Source organism: Hydra vulgaris, chromosome 07 (assembly GCF_038396675.1).
Source record: "Hydra vulgaris chromosome 07, alternate assembly HydraT2T_AEP".
Lineage (NCBI taxonomy): Eukaryota > Metazoa > Cnidaria > Hydrozoa > Anthoathecata > Hydridae > Hydra > Hydra vulgaris.
The window spans coordinates 40,080,660-40,100,028 of record NC_088926.1 but is presented as its reverse complement, the minus strand read 5'-3'; the positions used below and the strand labels follow the sequence as shown (position 1 = coordinate 40,100,028).

Here is a 19,369-nt window from a genome sequence, read left to right as displayed (position 1 = left end):
AAAATTAAATAACAGTTGAATAAGGTTTTTTAAGCAGAACTTATTTCAGTTATTTATGAAACAACAAGGCTCGCTGAAAAACTAAATATTAATGTTCTAACATACTTGATGGCTAAGTATCTAGAACATTTAAGCAATGCAAAAGTTTGCAATATTCAATATGAGTTAATTTAAATTTATACATTAAAAGGATACGAGGATGAAGATCTGTCAAAGATTCAGTAGGGATTAGTACTTCTCGAATACTATAGTGATTGCATTTTGTACCATTGTCACATTCAGTGCATGTCAGCCTTCTCATATACAACGTTTGTTTTTAGTGGAACTCTAAAACACCTCACGAACTTGTAAAGTCCCCTTGAAAGTTGTTTTGTTTTTGGGTACACATTTCTCATTTTGATTGAAATCTGCTTTTTTTAATAGTAAAGATCGTTATATTGGACACTTTTCTTTTATTTCTTCAACCAAACAATTATTATAAGGAATATCTTTCCCTTGTCCTATTATTCTGTCTGTCGTTCTTTTGCTACATCCCCCTATTCCATCAGGGGCACCTTTTGCGTGCTTCTTTTCTGTGATATGCCATCTCATTGTTTTAGCTCCAAACTCTTTTAGAAAAAAAGTACCTAGCAAATAGAACATGGACTTGTTTTGGTACTGTTGAGAAGTACTATAAAAAATTGAACTGTTTCAATGATAGGCAGCTTATCTCTCAAGTCATTAATAACAGGCTTTAAATGTGCACAGATCCCAACAAAGTCATGTTGCCTGTTATCTGAAAATGTACAGTAAGATTCGTCTTTTATTTTGTTTTCAGAAATACTGTAATAGTGAATGAAAATATCCCAAGACCCCACGTTATTTTTTTTCTGATGTAGCTTTGTACTGGTGTTTTATATTGCATACATGGCTCATAAACTTTTCCAACATGTTATTAATAAAATGTAAAAACAAAATGTAGAACCAAAGCAAAATTCTCATGGTCAATACAAAGACAAGTATCTCGTTTACGGAAGTCTGGTTGAACTACCCAAAAGGGTCTCAATTTACAAAATGTGCTATAAGATGTTGAATTGAACTTGTTTGTTGTTTAAAATTTTTTTAAGTTTAACATAGTATCATTTAATAGACTTTTCTGTTTTTTCAGTTTGTTTCTATTTATTGTTTCTTTTTTCCCAGCAGTAAACCTACTAAAACTATCTTTTTCTAAAAAGTTTTGTACTTCCATCTTAAGTTTTTGTTTTTTTAGTATATTTGAGAGTTGATGTGAATGGTATGGATTGCGTGGTAAGATATATCTAAAAGTAAGATTGTTAAGGCTTCTTTCAAGTTTGTACTTCTTTATTTTCTTTCCGCTTAACACCCTTGCAAAAACCGTTTTTTTGTTAAGACATCTCTTAGTAAAAAAATTTGATTTTATTTGTGTCTTTAACACTTCGCTAAAAAGAAAGCTTTTCTTTACTTCCTTTGAGCATTTTGTACCACTAGTGATTTTTTTAACTACCTTTCGAGGAGTATTATCTTTTGGAGACAGCAGTCTGTAGAATTTTTGTTTGTATTTATCACATCTTTGCTTTAACAATTTGTTTTTTTCTTCTAATTTTTGGATTTTTTTCTTTAACCCATCTTTATACTTTCTACGAATTTTTAGCCCGCTGCTATTTTTGGAACTAGATTCTTGACTGGGACCAGGAAGTACATTGAAGTCTAGTTTATTGTCGATAGAAATATTTACAATTGGACTTTTAGTTGGTGTTGACAAATATTCAATTAGTTGTTGTCTTTTCTTTTTCACTTCTCGACTTCTTTTGGTCCTTTCCTTCCAACCTTTTCTTACTGATCTTTTATCCCTTTCAGAAATTTCATGAATTTTCTTCTGTGTTGCTTTTTTTCTTTCTCTGTCTTTTTGTTTTTTTTCTTCATACTTTTCTGGGTTTTCAGCTTTCATCTTCTCCCTCGGATTTCTCATACTTAGTTTTTTCAATTCTCTAGTTTTTTCTATTTTTTCTACCTTTGTAATCTATAAGGCTAGAAACATTTATCTTTTCTCTAATAATTAATTGGCTAAATGAGCAAAGTTTTAAAATATTAAAAATAGTATAAATAGACATTAAAAAATCCATATACAAGTAAAATTGTTATTTGTTGTCAAATCCGATCCACTGGTGTCACGTCTGTTGTTTCCTGTATTCCACAGATGTGACATCCACAGACGCGACAGATTAAAGGAAAAAGCCTAAAAGGGGTTTTGAGGCTAGGGCTTTGTTCTCTTGGAGTAAACATTTCCAGGTAATAGCTAGTAATTAAAATTAATGCTTATAAAAAAAAGTAACAGATAGCACTTCTGCTTCATCCTCCAGCTTTTTTTTGATGTTAACAAATCTATCTACAGACGTGACACTTGAGCTGGTGACACGAGCTTCAATCACATAAAAGTTACTTTGAAAATTTGTTTTGAGGAAAATAATAAGACAATTCTAATTTTTATGTATTTTTAATTATTTATTATGCATTAAAAAAAGTAAAGTACTTCTATCAAGGATTAAACTCTTGGGATTAGCAAAAGGTCTGAGTAGTGACATTCCACGGACGTGACTCGTCACAGTAAGTGGAACATAATTTATTCACTGAAAATACTATTTTGAATTGGGTTAGATTAGTTTAACATTGTATGAGCTGTAAATTTATTACTTGTACCCGTTAAAAATAAAAATAGTACTAACTTGAAAGAAAAAATTAGTGGTGACAGAACGTTGCTATCTTTCTAGAGATCACCCATATTTATATATATATATATATATATATATATATATATATATATATATATATATATATATATATATTATATATATATGTATATATATATATATATATATATATATATATATATATATATTATATATATATATATATATATATATATATATATATATATATATATATATACATATATATATATATATATATATATATATATATATATATATATATATATATATATATATATATATATATATATAAGCAACTTCCTGTAATTTAATTTTATAAATAAATTGCACCTTCCTGTAATTTAGTTTTTGGTATAAATTAAAGTTTTACTAATTTGATCATTTATTTCTGATAATCTTTGTTGATGAAATACAGTGTTATATGGAAAAAATTTTTGTTACTTGATTTTCTACTTATATATATATATATATATATATATATATATATATATATATATATATATATATATATATATATATATATATATATATATATATATATATCATCATAATTTGAAAATTTCATTTTCAAATTATGATGATATCAATAATTATGATTAAATGCTTAAACAAATTTATAAAAAATTATCAAAACTATTATCTTTACTTTCTTTGAGAATATTGTATAAACTATCTACAGTTGACAAAATTCTTCCTGAAAACCTAAGCCATCCAACCTCATGTTCTTGACATATTGATTTAGCTAAGTCTGTTTTTTTCATAGTTGTCCAGTAAGGCCAATAAAAATCTGTAGTTTTTTAGAGGAAGTTATTGATAACACATTTTTACTCATAGTGGTAGGTAATCTGTATCTTTTTTTTCATCAAATGCAACAATAACATATAACATCTTACTCAGTAACACAGTGCAGTAATTACACAGTAAGTTACTCTGCTACAAAATGTAAAAGAAAATAGAAAAAATCCATACTCTGTAATCTCCTTTATATAGGAATAAAATACTACTAAATTGCACTTTTGGTTTTAAAGAAAAATGTTCAATGGTCTTCAAAAACCATTCATAATTCTAAGAGTTTATGCCACAAGGAAGTAAGACAATAATGAAAACCCACACGTCATCTTTATAATATTACATGGTAGTGTCACAGTTATTGGCACCTTAATGCTATTTTTGATACTAATTTCTGTACAAAAATCGTACCAGTGAATAAAACTTTTTCAAATTTGGCACAATATTAGATAAATACCTTGTAAATGACCTGACACATTTAATTTTTTATTTGCGCAAAAAATTTAGTATATACTCTCATTATAAGTAAGTTGATTCGTTGTTCCAAGTTATTGGCACTTCGACTCAATTATTGGCACGCGCGACTCAATTATTGGCATCAATTTGAATCCAGATCTAGAGAACATAAACATCGATTATTTTTTTTCGTTTTAAATTTTTGTTTTTGTTTGTACAAGAACTAATAAGTATATCGTATATTAAATACATATATATATAATAAAAGTGTTTTATCAATTAAAACCACAAAATTAAAGAGAATTTAAAAAAATAAAGTTATTTATTTAAGTGAATTCTTGGCAAACAAAAGGAAAGTTCTTTCATTTAATAAGTTTTTTATGTTTGTCAGTTACATGTATCACAGTTCACCCGCAACTTTGATCTTATTTCTTTATCATAATTTGCCTTGCCAAAATTACAAACCCAATTTTCATCTTCTATTGATCTATTGACTTTATTTATTAGTGTTTTTCTATACTCTTGTGTAGATGGAGCATACACTAGACGTTTCTTTCTTTTACTTATAGGTTTATTGGAAATGAAACTTTTAGTATTTTTTCCTCTACCAACATTTAAATAACTCTTTTAAATAATAAAGAAAAGTTTTCCCTGGTGACACTGGACCGACCTAAAGAGTGATGCTCTGATGTTTCAGACTTCAAGTTAGGGTGTCTTTTTAGATATCTGTATGCCCAAGTTCTAGAAAGAATTCCATTTTTAAATACAGCAGGGTGTGAGCTTTTATGTAATATTTCTGAAATTATTAGTTGTAAGTCATTTATTTTTAGAGGAAATCCTCTTCTTGACATTTCAATAAGCTACTTCTCACATGCATTTTCTATAAATAGTGGCAAAGTATGTGCTGGTCCAGGCCTACACACTAGACTGCTTAAACCAAATAGTTTTGTTTGTAGAGTACTGCGAGGAACATTTCATTTTTTTGCAGCTGATTTGATAGACATCTCCAATTTTTTAAGTCAATCGCTCGCTCCATGCCTCTACTGTCATACTGCTTTATCTTAACTTTTCTGTTGTTAATAGAATTCTTTGATTTTTGCATTATTTAGTAATAACTTAAATATAATTAATATTGAAAGCAAAAGCTAGAAAAAAAGCATATTTTAAAAGTTATAAAGATATCCAATTAAAAATATTTACCATGCCAATGTTTGAGTTGTTGTCACAATTATTTACACCCAAATTTAAAAAAAGAATAACTCAGGAAATTTTTATTGTAAAATAAAAACTACTGTGTTAACTTTTAAATAACATTTCATATTACCTTTGATGCAATTTTGAACTTCCGATTATAAATAATAAATTATGGAATCAAAATTATGTTCTCATCTTCTTCAAAAACGAAAACCGTATCGAGGTTAACGTTTTCGGCAAATTATTGTTTTTTTCTCACCTAAATAAAAATTTTTATAAAAAAATTGACAGGCACCAAAAATTTTTTGCTTAAACAGTAGACGATAGGTTACTCTATTTATACGGTAATAATTTTTTATTTTTCAACTAGAAATAGCTATATAATTTTTTGAAAAAAATGAAAAGTGCCAATAATTGAGTCATGCCAATAACTGTATGCAATTCCTTGTAGCGTTACTTTTCAAAAACGTAAATGTTAACGAAATCTTAGTAGTTATTTTTAAAGTTTTATGGTGTAATTGCATGTAAAACTTTGTAAAATTTTCAACTTTTTGCTGAAGAAAAAAAAAGAGAAAAATTTATATATAAAAAATAAAAATAGTTATAACAACTTTTATATAGAGTTTCATGAAAAACATGAAAAGAGAAAACAATTATAACTATAATTTATACGTTATATTGTAAGAACTTTTCATAATTTATACGTTATATTGTAAAAACTTATTATAATTTATACGTTATATTGTAAGAACCGTACATGACCCTTCAGGAAATCAGAACACAAATCCTTCTAAATTCCGTTCCTGTAAACCCTTTTAAAAACCATACCCTTCTGTCAATGTTCGCTGGGTATAGTGTACTTGTACAAGTAAACTATCATTTTGTTAAAAAGTATACAGTTTAACTAGATGGTTTTAACGTTGCGTAAATCAAGTAACGTTTTTCCGCTTTAAACGGACAGAGGAAGAAAACAGTGGATTGGGACCTTGTATATTACTATAAACAACTGTACACCTAAGGTTGAAGCGAATGGTGTGTGATACCCTCCCTCACTACCTATCAATGAATTTTAGTTCATTATGTTTGCAAATTTACCTCTTTTAGACCTGCAAATCGGCAAATGTAGATCATATTGTATAGTAGGCACATATAGTACAGTCGGCACAACTTGAACTTTTAGTACTGTCGGCAAATAAGAGAAGCGAGGACTTTTTTTAAGATAAAAAAAAAATAGTTTTAAGCATTTTTGTTACAGTCAATAAAAATCCTGGATCCGCCCCTGTATATATATATATATATTTTTTCATTTTTAAAATGTTTAATTTATACTTAAATATGATTCCAATATTAGAATATTTTTTTAATAATTCATAAATATCGATAAGTTTTTAGATACGCTTTTATTTGCTTTGTTTTATCAAGAAACAATATATTTCGCAAACTAAAAAATAACAATTTTCAAAACATAGTAAAAATTATATACATCCCCTATTTTGTATTGAAGATATATCTATAATTACGCAACAAAATAAGATAAACTTATTTATTCGCCTGTTGAAAAATAAAACGACATTTGATATTCTTAAGTCGCAGTTGAACAACGAATCAGGTCCACGACCTTTTGTAGATAGCGTCAAGGCTCTGTGCAATAGTCATAAACTAAATATAGAGAAACTAATGCAACACAAAGAAAAAATAAAAATTACTGGTTTAAAAAATATAATTCCTGAAACGGATCTTAAAATCTTAAAATGTGCAGTTGAGTTCTGGAACTCAAAAGAACAAAGAACAATCTTTAAGGATGTTCTTGAAAATAAAATTCCTAGATCCTAGAGATTTTTTTTGAAACTTTTTATTTACCTTACTTGTAATATATAGTGGGTGTTTAACAAATATAAAAATTTAAAAAAAAAAATTAAATTTTGTTAAAAAAAAAAAGCTATTTGTTAAACAGAAATTTAAGCTCAAAAACAAAAATTAAATTAAACTAACATAAGTATTCTCTTGAGTAACAATAATTAATTTATGTTTTACTGAGAACTATGTTTTTTAAATACGTAATATTAAATTAATTTATATAATGTTTTTCAACATTTATAAAATTGTTTTAGTATTCTAATAAAATTTATGGTAAAACCTATTTTAAATAACTAATTTGATTTTATAACTTTTTTAAAATTTCGTTTTCAAATATTCTAAAATATAAGAGATAATAAAATAAATTTTATAAGATTTTCTTAAATAAAACAAAAATCGTTGCATTTTCAAAACCTTTAGTTAAAACATTTAAATAGATCAATGAATAATTTGATTGAGATAATAAAATAAGTTTTCAAATAAGAAAATGAACGTTTGTTCTTAGATGTTAAACGTGAAAAATTACTTAGTGAAGTTCATCGCTATTTTTTACATGATACAAAAAAGTCGACTTTAGTATTATATGGAATGTCGGATGTTGGGAAAACACAGATTGCCAGAAGATATCGTGAAATATACCATACCTTCTACAAAAACATTGTTTGGATAGATGCCGCATTCGGAAAGTTACAGACTTCAGTTAAAAACCACTGTCATATAATAAATCTTATCATTCATGATTCGAAAGGGGATTACTTTAATATTGAGGTTATTGTTGAAAAAATTCACAACTATTATAAAAATGAAAAAACTTTGTATATTTTTGACAATGTCGACGATGAAAGTGTTAAAAGTTTGGAAATGTACATTTCAACGAAACCAAATTCATTTACATTAATTACCTCTCAATGGAGAACGTGGTCAAACAAAGTAAATAAAGTGTTTATTGATGTTTTTTCTTCTGAAGAGGCATTTGCTTACGTAAAAAATAATATTAAAGAATACTCCGATAAAAACATAAAAAACTTAATTAAAGAACTTGGTTATCATCCGTTTGCAATAACACAGGCAATAAAGTATATAAATATACATAAAATTTCGATAGAAAAGTATATAGATCGATATAGAAGCTATCCTATAGAAATATTAAACACTGATATCTTTCCAACCGAAGAAAAATCGAAGTCTGCAATAAAAACAATCAATTTAGTTTTAATAAAATTAGAAAAAACTAAAATTATTCCATATAAAATACTAAACTGTTTATCTCATTGCGACGGACAAAATATCAATAAAAAATTTATAATCCAAATCTCAAATCAAATGAAAATAAGAGAAGAACATTTAATTGATGAAACAATCGGATTACTAATTAGTTATTCTTTACTAAACTGTGATTATAATGACAAATATTCAATGCACGAACTGACGCAATTGTCGTGTAGATGTTTTCAAAGTAGAAATTTAAGTACAAATACCTACCTTGAATTAATCGAAAATTGTTTTAAATTTGAGTTAAACGAAATAAATGATCACGTGGATTACGGAAATCATTTTGTTTTTCATTTTCTTCATATGTTTCGTATTAATAAAAAGTTAATGTCAGAAACCTTCCATCATAAGACAACTTCTATTTAAAAGTTGTTAGTATGTAAAGGTTTATTTGATGAAATATTAAAAGCAATCCAAAATTTTAACGTAAAAACTTATGGAGAAAATAATGAACTTATGACTAATACAGAATATAATATCGCAGACTGTTTGTTTGAAATGGGAGAATATAACAAAGCTTTAGAAATTTTTAATTCTGTTGATAAGATACAAACTGAAAGTTTAGATATTAACCATTCATCAACAATGGAAACAAAACATAATATAGCCAGATGTTTATACAATATGGGAAATTTCATCGAAGCGTCAAAACTTTTTGAACTTCTTGATAAATCACGAACGGCAGTTTTAGGTAGTAACCATCCAGATACAATCAAAACAAAACATAGCATCGCAACCTGTTTGAACGATATGGGAAAATATAACGAAGGTTTAGAAATTTATTATTCAGTTGAGAAAATACAAACTGAAATTTTAGGTATCAACCATCCAGATACAATGAGAACAAAACATAGTATTGCAAACTGCTTGAAAGCTATGGGAAAGTATAACGAAGCTTTAAAAATTTATCATTCTGCTGAGAAAATACGAACTGAAATTTTAGTTATCAACCATCCAGATACAATGTTAACAAAAAATAATATCGCAACCTGTTTGTGCGAGATGGGAAAATATAACGAAGGTTTAGAAATTTATTATTCAGTTGAGAAAATACGAACTGAAATTTTAGGTAATAACCATCCAGATACAATGAGAACAAAACATAATATCGCATGCTGTTTGGACATTATAGGAAAATATAACGAAGCTTTAGAAATTTATTATTCAATTGAGAAAATACAAACTGAAACTTTAGGTATTAACCATCCAGATACAATGAAAACAAAAAATAATATCGCAATCTGTATGAAGGAAATGGGAAAATATAACGAAGGTTTAGAAATTTATTATTCAATTGAGAAAATACGAACTGAAACTTTAGGTATCAACCATCTAGATACAATGAGAACAAAAAATAATATCGCAAGCTGTTTGTACGATATGGGAAAATATAACGAAGCTTTAGAAATTTATTATTTAGTTGAGAAAATACGAACTGAAATTTTAGGTATCAACCATCCAGATACAATGAGAACAAAACAGAATATCGCAAGCTGTTTGGACAATATGGGAAAATATAACAAAGCTTTAGAAATTTATTATTCTGTTGATAAAATACAAACTGAAATTTTAGGTATCAACCATCCAGATACAATGAGAACAAAAAAAAATATTACAATCTGTTTGAACAAATTAGATAAAAGGCAAAAAACTTGTTTAAATAAATAAATGTTTGTTTTATCTCATATATGCTTATAAATTTTATTATTCTGTTCATAAAATATAAATATAAAGACTAAATTCATTAAATAAATGTAAAAGAGAGCCGTATAAAATTTATTTCATTATGTTGACTAAATTCTTGTTTGTTATTAGAATTTCAATGGCGGATATTTGAAGTATGAAGGAATAACTAAGTTATCGTATATTAAATAAACATAAAATCTTTAAATTTAATTGTATTTATTATTGATTGTATATGAAAGGTTAAAAATGTTTTTTTGTTTTACATACATGTTTATAATTTAGTTAATTATAACTAATATATCTAAAAGCAAACTTAACCCTGACGGATGAAGTGTTTTATTAGGCATTGTGTATGTATATATATATATATATATATATATATATATATATATATATATATATATATATATATATATATATATATATATATATATATATATATATATATATATATATATATTGTTTTATTAGGCCTTGTATATATATAAATATATATATATATATATATAAATTTATACATATATATATATATATATATATATATATATATATATATGCATACATACATACATATATACATATATGTATGATATATTTTTAGAAGATAAAAGTTAGATAAGAGTTTTTTACTAATTTAGTATTGCTCTGTTCTTTAAGAACATTGAGCACTCTATTTGTAAAATACACTAACATAATTTACATTTATATATATATATATATATATATATATATATATATATATATATATAAATATAAACTTAAATACTTAGTTGATATTTTAATAATAAAATAATACCTTGAGGAGTTTAAAAATTAAAGACTCCATTTTTAACTCTCATGAAAGTAATTAACTATCTGCAAGTGTTGGCGATATAAATCGTTTATTCTTGTTTCATTGAATTTTTGAAAAACTTTTCAAAAATGTTTAATTAATGTATTTAGTTATATTATTGAATATATACAATTCAGAAATACTGATCCTTATTGACTTAATTAATGAAGCATTAGTCAAAATCAATGTGTTTTTATTTTGTTTAACGCTGTTGTTTTTTTTATTAAAATGCTAAATGAGTAAAAAAAATAGTCTCCAAATTAAATTATGCGTGTAAAGATATATTTAAAAAATTGAAATAAATTATGCTTTTTTTTCTACCTTTTAAATGGTTTACCATAAACTACGGCAAGTCTTAACATCCAAAGTTTTTACGATTGAACTTAAAACTTAACCCTGACTTAGTTTTTAGAGCTTAATTGCAATAAATGTAAAGTGATGAGATTCGGTAATCAAAATTTTTTGAGGGATTATTAAAACATACTCAATGTAAATTAATGGAATTATTTATGAGCTCTCTAACAGTGTATTAGAGAAAGATCTTATGCCAGTTATGCCAGTTCGCACTTTTGCCAATGTTTGCAAATTCTTTCGGCGCACTTATGCCAGTTCGCGCTTGTGCCAGTTCGCACTTATGCCAGTTTTTGCAATTGTTTCGCACTTATGGCAGTTCGCACTTATGCCAGTTCGCACTTATGCCAATGTTTGCAAATTCTTTTGGCGCACTTATGCCAGTTCGCGCTTGTGCTAGTTCGCACTTATGCCAGTTTTTGCAAGTGATTCGCACTTATGCCAGTTCGGGCTTGTGCCAGTTCTCATTTATGCCAGTTCGCACTTATGCCAGTCGCACTTATGCTGATTCGCAGTTATGAAATTCGCACTTATTCAGTCGCCCCGTATATATATATATATATATATATATATATATATATATATATATATATATATATATATATATATATATATATATATATATATATATATATATATATATATATATATATATATATACATATATAAACTTAAATGCTTCATTAATATTTGAATCTAGGAAAAAAATACCTTAAGGAGTTTAAAAATTAAAGACTTAGTATTCAACTCCCACGATAGTAATTAACTATCTGCGAATGATGACAATATAAATCTTTTATTCTTGTTTATCGAATTTTTGAAAAACTTTTCAAAAATGTTTAATGTAATTAGTTATATTATTGAAAATCGTAGAACTTAGAATTACTGATCCTTATTGACTTAATTAATGAAGTATTAATCAAAATCAAAATGTTTTTATTTTGTTTAACGCTGTTTTTGTTTTTATTATAATGATAAATGAGTAAAATAAATAGTCTCCAAATTAAATTATGCGTGTAAAAATATATTTAAAAACTTGAAATAAAATGGTTTTTTCTCTACCTTTTAAATGGTTTACCATAAACTACGGCAAGTCTTAACATCCAAAGTTTTTACGATTGAACTTAAAACTTAACCCTGACTTAGTTTTTAGAGCTTAATTGCAATAAATGTAAAGTGATGAGATTCGGTAATCAAAATTTTTTGAGGGATTATTAAAACATACTCAATGTAAATTAATGGAATTATTTATGAGCTCTCTAACAGTGTATTAGAGAAAGATCTAGGTATTTTTGTACAACCGGATATGTGCTGAACACATTAAACACAAGTATGTGTTAACAGAGCATCAAAAGTACTAAGCTTACTAAAAAATGCATTTGTATGTAGAGAAGTTCCCAAATCTAGCAGAAATTTTAGTGTTTGAAAGATTTTAAAAAAGGACCACAAAAATCCCATACTCAAATCGAATGCTTAGACATAAAAAGCGGCTAGTTCAAATGGGTTTAGCGACTTTAAATCTGAGAAAAGAACTAGGAGACTTGAATCATTTATACAAGATATTGAACCCATTAAAGTTAGTCAAAACAGTCTTTAAGTTAAGTGTTGAATTAGATGGCCCATGATCTCTAAATAGAGGTCACAAACATAAAATTAGAAAGCAATGTTTCATCCCTGGCGAAATAATGACTTTTGGGCATCGGTTAATTCAATGATTCATTTCTTCTTAAACAGAGTGGTTGACGAAAAACGAAAAAAACATTTTATTTTAAAATAAGTACTGGGCTGTTATTGCGTTGTTGCGTCTCAGCTTGTGGATACGATTCATGCTGTTTACCACTAACTAACTAACTAAAATATTTATAAATGGTACATCGTACTTTATAATAATTTGTAATTTTGTATATAAAATATATAGCGGAGGTTAGGGTAATATGAGCACCGTACGCAAAAATTAAAATAATTTCAAAAATAATAAAGTTGGATCCAAAACTTTTGCGAATAAACAATATTTAGGGATCCTTTCTCATGATCCACTTAGATATTTGGGCTCCCGAAATTTTTTCTTAAAAACACAGAGGTTTTAAAAAAGTTACAAAAATGCTCATATTACCCAGACCACTTGGTAATATGAGCACTTTAAATTAGCTCACGAAAAAATATTAATTATGTAAAAAAAATACCAACCTGACAATTAGAACTAATTTTTGGAATATAATGATTCGTTATTAACAAAACTTATCATTAAAAGATCAAATTTTAAGCCACTTTTTGTTGAAACAATACTACTTATGTTTTCCGCAAAAAAAAAAAAAAATTAATTCGTTATTCTTTTCAATTTTATCAACTCAAACCTTTGAACGATAAAATTTTAACTTTTTTGAATTTAAATTACAGAAAAATATTTAGTATTGTTAAAATATTAAAAAGTTTTACTTTATTTTATTTTTATTCAAAAACCCAATAAACCACTGCATTTTTAGGACTTTTAACTGGGTAATTTCAATGAAAATCATTGCATAATTTGAGCAAGCTCATATTACACAAAAATGGCATCTTTAAATAAAGTCAAAACTAAATAGTTCTATGCATTGTTTTTCAAGCCAAAAAGGATTGGATTTTTAGCTAACATATTTTTCTTTATGAAAAAATTTATTTCTTGATTTTAGCACCAAAATTTCGCGCCACACATTTATTCATGCGTGATGATATTATTTTAAAAAAGCAAAAAAATATAACTGCCTTTTAATTAAATGCTACCCGCTAATTACTACATACAGATTTACGCTAATTGTACTGATTCCCGTAATCATCACATAAAGTCGATTCAAAAAATACATAGCAACTTTAACTTCACTGCTTACATCTAAGAAATCTTTAAGTATGCTCATATTACCAAGGTGTTCATATTACCCTAATCTACCCTATATATACGGTACATCGTACTTTTATAAATTTTGATTTTTAATTTTTATACTGCCACTATATGTGAATAATGACTTTAGGAACAAAATTTGAAAACAAAAGTTTTTTACATATGTGGGATTGTAGTTTGTTACATTGCAGCATACAAATAGACCAAAATAATTGCATCCGGAAAAGTAAAACTGATCATTTATTTATAAATGCAAGAGGGGTTAAATTTTTTAAGTTATTGAAATCTGAAACATTGTGGTCTATTTGTATGTTGCATTGTAATAAATTACTATTTAAGCATATATTGCAAAGACTCTATCTAAAGTTAATAAAATAAAAAGAATAAAAACATTTGAACTTATATAACAGCTGGAACTTTTGATTGAACATCCTGAAAATATTCCCAAAACAGTGTTGACATAAGCTTTGATATACGTTGGTATAAAGTTTATATACAAATCCAATTGACATAAATCTTTCTAACGCAAAGTGTAAAAATATTCGCCATAGCAGAAGGCTTACCACAATAAATCAATTTCCTCAACAGAAGCTTTTATGTTTTTCTATATGAATGTGTTAATGCTGTTTTTCATCAGTTTCATTTAATCGTTAAATGGGTTGCATCTTTTGACAGAGATCACAATATAAAAAAGGTAAAATTTCCGTATTCAAAAGCAAAAGGAGATCCAAAATGATGTTAAAACGGAATCAAAGCTGATACCTTCTAAAAGCAATTTTTGTTAGTAAAGACCAGCCACTAGGTCTTGAGCTTTATATTTTACCTGACTATAGGTTAATTTTTGATAGTCTATGTAATAGTTTGAAAAATCCCTACGGATAAGACTCCCTCAGACTTTTTGGATAATACAGCGGAGAAAATAAAACTATCCTCACCTTTATTTTTCGTTCTAATTTAACAAAAACACCAGTGAAACCATTATTAAGTCTACTTTATTTCTTATTATCTTCTACAACAACTAAAAAGTTTATAAATTGGTATGTTTAATTAATTACAAATGGAAAAAAAATTAAAAGTATTCAAAATGTGGAGTAAATAGAATTAGTCTCGTTTACATTATATACAAGAAAATACAGAAAATATTTTGTGTTTACAATCATTTAATATTTAGTTTTGCTTCCTGAATTTTAAATGACTTCAAATATGCGGCTTGACATACTAGTCTATAATTCATTCCAAGCTTCTCTGATACGAGTTTTTAGTTCCAAGGTAAATTAAAAATGCTTACCATTTTCCAGGCTTGGTCGGCAAAGGTGTGCTATCGAACTCTAATCTTGACTACGCATACAATATTTAGTTGCGATAACTTGCCCACGGCTTCATTAGATGTTGTGAGAACATTCAAGTTTAAGTATGTTTCCATGTTTGTCCGCATAAAAATAAGTTTTTAACACGTTCGCAGCCAACTACGAGTACACTCGTAGTAAGTATGCGTCATTTATATGCCAACTACGAGTATACTTGTAGATATGAATGTGCTATTTTCACAAACAGCACATTCATATCGTGTTTCTTTATGTTTTATTTTAGAGCAGACTCGACATGGTTTTGTTAGGAATTTTTTCTTTTTATTTAGTGGTATTGAAGACAAGTAGTGAAAACTATTATTGGTGATTCGAGGCGCAATTTCATTCAAACGTTCACCCAATAAATCCGTAACAATTAATTCTCTATACTTAAGTAAGGAATTTGTTTTATCTAGTCCATATTTGCTGTTTAGACAGTAAGCATTAAACAAAAAAGTATCAAAGAGATGAATTGCTACTTTTTTATACCATCTAATTGTCTTTTTCAGGCAATCATAACATGATACCATTTGTTCCGACCTATCTACTCCTGACATACATTGATTGTAATCTTTAATAATATTGGGTTTCATTTTCTTCTCTCCTCTCCTGTTTGTCACTTCAATCATTTGCAACGAATGCAAGTTGCTAATCATTAGCACGTCTTTTTTGTCTTTCCATTTAGCAACCACTACACCCTCTCTGCTTCTGCTTATTGCGTCTCCCTGTTTCAGTTTTGCTTTTGTACATTCTTTTGGATTTGACTTTCAGTCAGTTCTTAAAGTACCACAAATGTATGTTTTTTGATTTATTATGTGCTTTGTTAACTCAAAGGAATTGTTAAAGTTATCAGTGTACAGGTGATAACCTTTTCCCAGAAATTTTTGCTTTAAGTCTACAACAATAGCTCCCGTTTGACCCAACAAATGTTTACCGAGAATTGTCTCGCCAGAGTAGATTTTTACTTTTAGTGCAATACCATCTGATTCGCAAAGATCATAGAACTTAATACCATATTTATGTCTTTTATTTTTCAGATACAGCCTGAATACAAGACGTCCCTTCCAAAGCATTATTGACTCATCGATTAATACATTTTTATTAGGACAGTAGATGTTATCCATTGTATTATTTAAGTGATCGAGAAGTCCAATAATTTTACACAAGCGTCCACTGCCTGAATCTTTACTGCTAATAAAATGCCAAAACCGTAACATTAGTTGGAATTTAATTCGTGGCATTATTCTAGAAAATAAGGGAACTCCATAGAGACTGTTCTTAGACCAATAATGTTCTAAAGATGGCATTTATAAGCTCTTCTGTAACAAAAAGTCTAAAGAAATCAAATGGTTTTTTTCTCACCATGCTTATCTTCAAACCAGGATCGACAGTAAGTTGAATTTGTTTAACAATATTCGGCTCATCTTTTCATTAGTTTGTTTTGTCAGGCAAAATATTACTTATAAGATCAACCTGTTAAGCTTTGTTTTGATTTTGTCAAGACAACCCGCTGTTCTAGCTCTTTTTAGTGACATTAAAAAATCTTCTACAGTGGTAGCTAGATGAACATCTGTAAACTGATTGCAATAACTGTCTTCAGTGTTATTATCTTCATAACCTGATTTTGATAAAGTCAAGCTCGTAGACGTAGTAGTATAAGCGAAAAATGATTCCGAATCTTCATATCATCATCTATTAAGAGATAGATAAATTTATAAATTATCTATTTATAAAAAAGAAATTACTTATCTATAAAAACACATTAATTAGTATACTGTGTAAAAAAATTCGAAGTGCACACTAAAGCGTTTTTAAATATATTAAAAAACATTTTGTAAACGTTGTGTAAATCAAATTTTTTCACATTTTTATTAACATGCAGTATAATCTAGTTATAAAATATATTTTAGCTTCTTTTCTAAAAAACACATCAATTTAGAATTAAGAAAATAAAATTTAAATTACCCTTTTTACTCATGATAACTCGCATTGTGCATGCGCATGTGCAAAAAAACTGAAACACTGTTTATAATAATATTGCATCAAATAAGCTACATTACTATACCTTTTCAAGATGTAATTGAGAACTTGAAAGTTTTAATTAAGAAAAGTAAGATGCAATTGCGAAATACAACATGTAGTTTAGAAGTCACAATATGTAATCAAGGAACACAAAATGTATTTAAGAAATTTTAAAATGTAATTGAGAAATCCAGCAATTAACACTGTCGCCGATTCTCTTTATTTAATCCATGACTAAATTGATCAATTTATTGAAACGGATGGGAAAAGTGGCTACGGTGTCTTGTATGCAAAAAACTTGAAAAGCTGCATTGAGAAAAGATTTCCTTTTTGTCACACTGGAAACTTAGTGCTGCAGCAAACTATTTAAATCCTGCTTTGAAGGGACTTCACTTGAAGCTCTATAAAAAATTTTAAAAAACATAAGAATGGTTAGCCTCACAGGTTAAGGATAATTTTGAGTGCCAACCTGTTGCCAGAGTCCTTTCAGCAGATTTGTCCCCTAATTCAAAACTGAAGCGCAAGTTAAACTTCAGACTTGAAAAACAAGGGATACCATCTGAACTGAATCCTATTTTGAGCGAAATGTGCCAGTATGAATATCTCCCTGATGCCGAAAAAGACTTTCCGATTCTTGATTGGTGGAAATTGCATTCAAATACATTGTCAGAACTCTCTTCATTAGCTAGACAAATTTTAGCTATTCCAGCAAGTTCAACTAAATTAGAGAGAGTTTTTAGCTCAGGTGGAAATGTCGTTCGATCATCCAGACACAACTTACACCCAGAAAAAGTAGAACAAATCATCTTAATCAGAGAAAACATTGTCTTGTTGCAAAAGTTTGGCAAAAAAATTCTGAATTATTATTTGAAAAAGTTGTTTACATTTGACAAACGTCATTTGTGTCTATTTGTCAAAACCATGTTTTTATTTTTTTTTTTACTTGGATTTTAATAAATTTGTTTTCAAAAATTATTAAATTTCTCGTCTCCTTCTCGGTCTCACGAGAAAACTAACTTCTCGTCTCGTTCTCGTCTCGGTTTGAAAAAACCTAGTCTCGCTTACGGTTAAAATTTAACTTAAATAATCGTATAACAAGAATATGCAATTGCTTATTCGATACTCCTTTAACTAAAGTTTCCCTTAAATTTTTAGTTTTGTTCCTAGCACAAATCTTACACCATATTTTGACAACTAAGCCATTTTCTTCCGTGGATCCGATAATTGATTCTTTCCGCCTCGAAAGATATGTTTTTAAGCACACCTTTTCCGACCAAACTTGATTTTCATAAACTTTTCTTGAAAGTATTCCCCATAGATTTTCAATTGGGTTAAGATCTGGACTAGATGTACGCCATTTCATCAGGTGAATATTTTTTTCATTAAACCAAGCATTTGGAAGCTTCGAGTTATGGATAGCCTCGTTTTCTTGTTGAAAAGTGAAAGTTTCACCCATCAATTCCTCATCATGTTCAAGCAAAAGTTACGACTCATCCGAGTTTCTTTCTCTTTTTGAAGATCGTGCCAGTAATTTTGGTAGCCATCAGGACTATCTACATTGAACTTTTTTCATCACTAAAGAGAACTTGATGCCACTCTTCCTGCCAAGATGCGTTCTTTTGCAAATTGCTACTTTATGAAAGCAGTAAGCTTTGGAATTGTTTACGCTTTTTCTAAACGTTATTTGGATTTTCATATAAGATTTGTCTCACACGTTGATCAGATACAGGTAAATGTAAATCAGCACGAATTTGAGATGCAGTCATGCGCTGAGCAGAAGCACGACGTACATTAACTCGTTTAGTACAATTATCAACTTTACGTTTGCCACTTCTTTCCTATAAGCTCCATAATTAACGCCAATCTTGAAGTATTTATTAACCACTTTTGGGAGATCTTTTAATTTTCATTGCAATTTACTGATTAGATAAGCCTGTATCTTTGTATGCTTTAATTACTG

At 27.8% G+C, this 19,369-nt stretch overlaps 3 protein-coding genes across 11 annotated transcripts in view; 1 reads left to right on the top strand and 2 right to left on the bottom strand.

Annotated features, from left to right (window-relative positions):
* Nucleotides 1-10,306, top strand: part of LOC136082480 (kinesin light chain 1-like) — a 62,263-nt gene extending 51,957 nt beyond the window's left edge. For 8 of the 9 annotated variants that reach the window (XM_065801862.1, XM_065801868.1, XM_065801869.1 and 5 more), the window contains one exon: nucleotides 7,531-10,095. In XM_065801862.1, coding sequence (XP_065657934.1) covers nucleotides 8,754-9,965 — 1,212 coding nt within the window. In that variant the 5' untranslated portion in view covers nucleotides 7,531-8,753 and the 3' untranslated portion in view covers nucleotides 9,966-10,095. The other variant, XR_010639718.1, reaches the window with a different exon arrangement.
* A 5,848-nt stretch (nucleotides 10,307-16,154) lies between these two features.
* LOC136082788 (piggyBac transposable element-derived protein 4-like) lies at nucleotides 16,155-16,694 on the bottom strand. The gene has a single exon (XM_065802212.1). The coding sequence runs from the start codon at nucleotides 16,692-16,694 to the stop codon at nucleotides 16,155-16,157; it is 540 nt and encodes a 179-aa protein (XP_065658284.1).
* A 1,766-nt stretch (nucleotides 16,695-18,460) lies between these two features.
* On the bottom strand, nucleotides 18,461-18,865 carry LOC136082787 (uncharacterized). The gene has a single exon (XM_065802211.1). It carries the CDS (start codon nucleotides 18,863-18,865, stop codon nucleotides 18,461-18,463), a length of 405 nt encoding a protein of 134 aa, XP_065658283.1.
* Between the last annotated feature and the right edge of the window lie 504 nt (nucleotides 18,866-19,369).

Bases quoted from the DNA above. Each gene is read 5' to 3' on its own strand.
- LOC136082787 (XM_065802211.1), bottom strand. From the start codon at position 18,865: ATGGGTGAAACTTTCACTTTTCAACAAGAAAACGAGGCTATCCATAAC.
- LOC136082788 (XM_065802212.1), bottom strand. From the start codon at position 16,694: ATGCCATCTTTAGAACATTATTGGTCTAAGAACAGTCTCTATGGAGTT.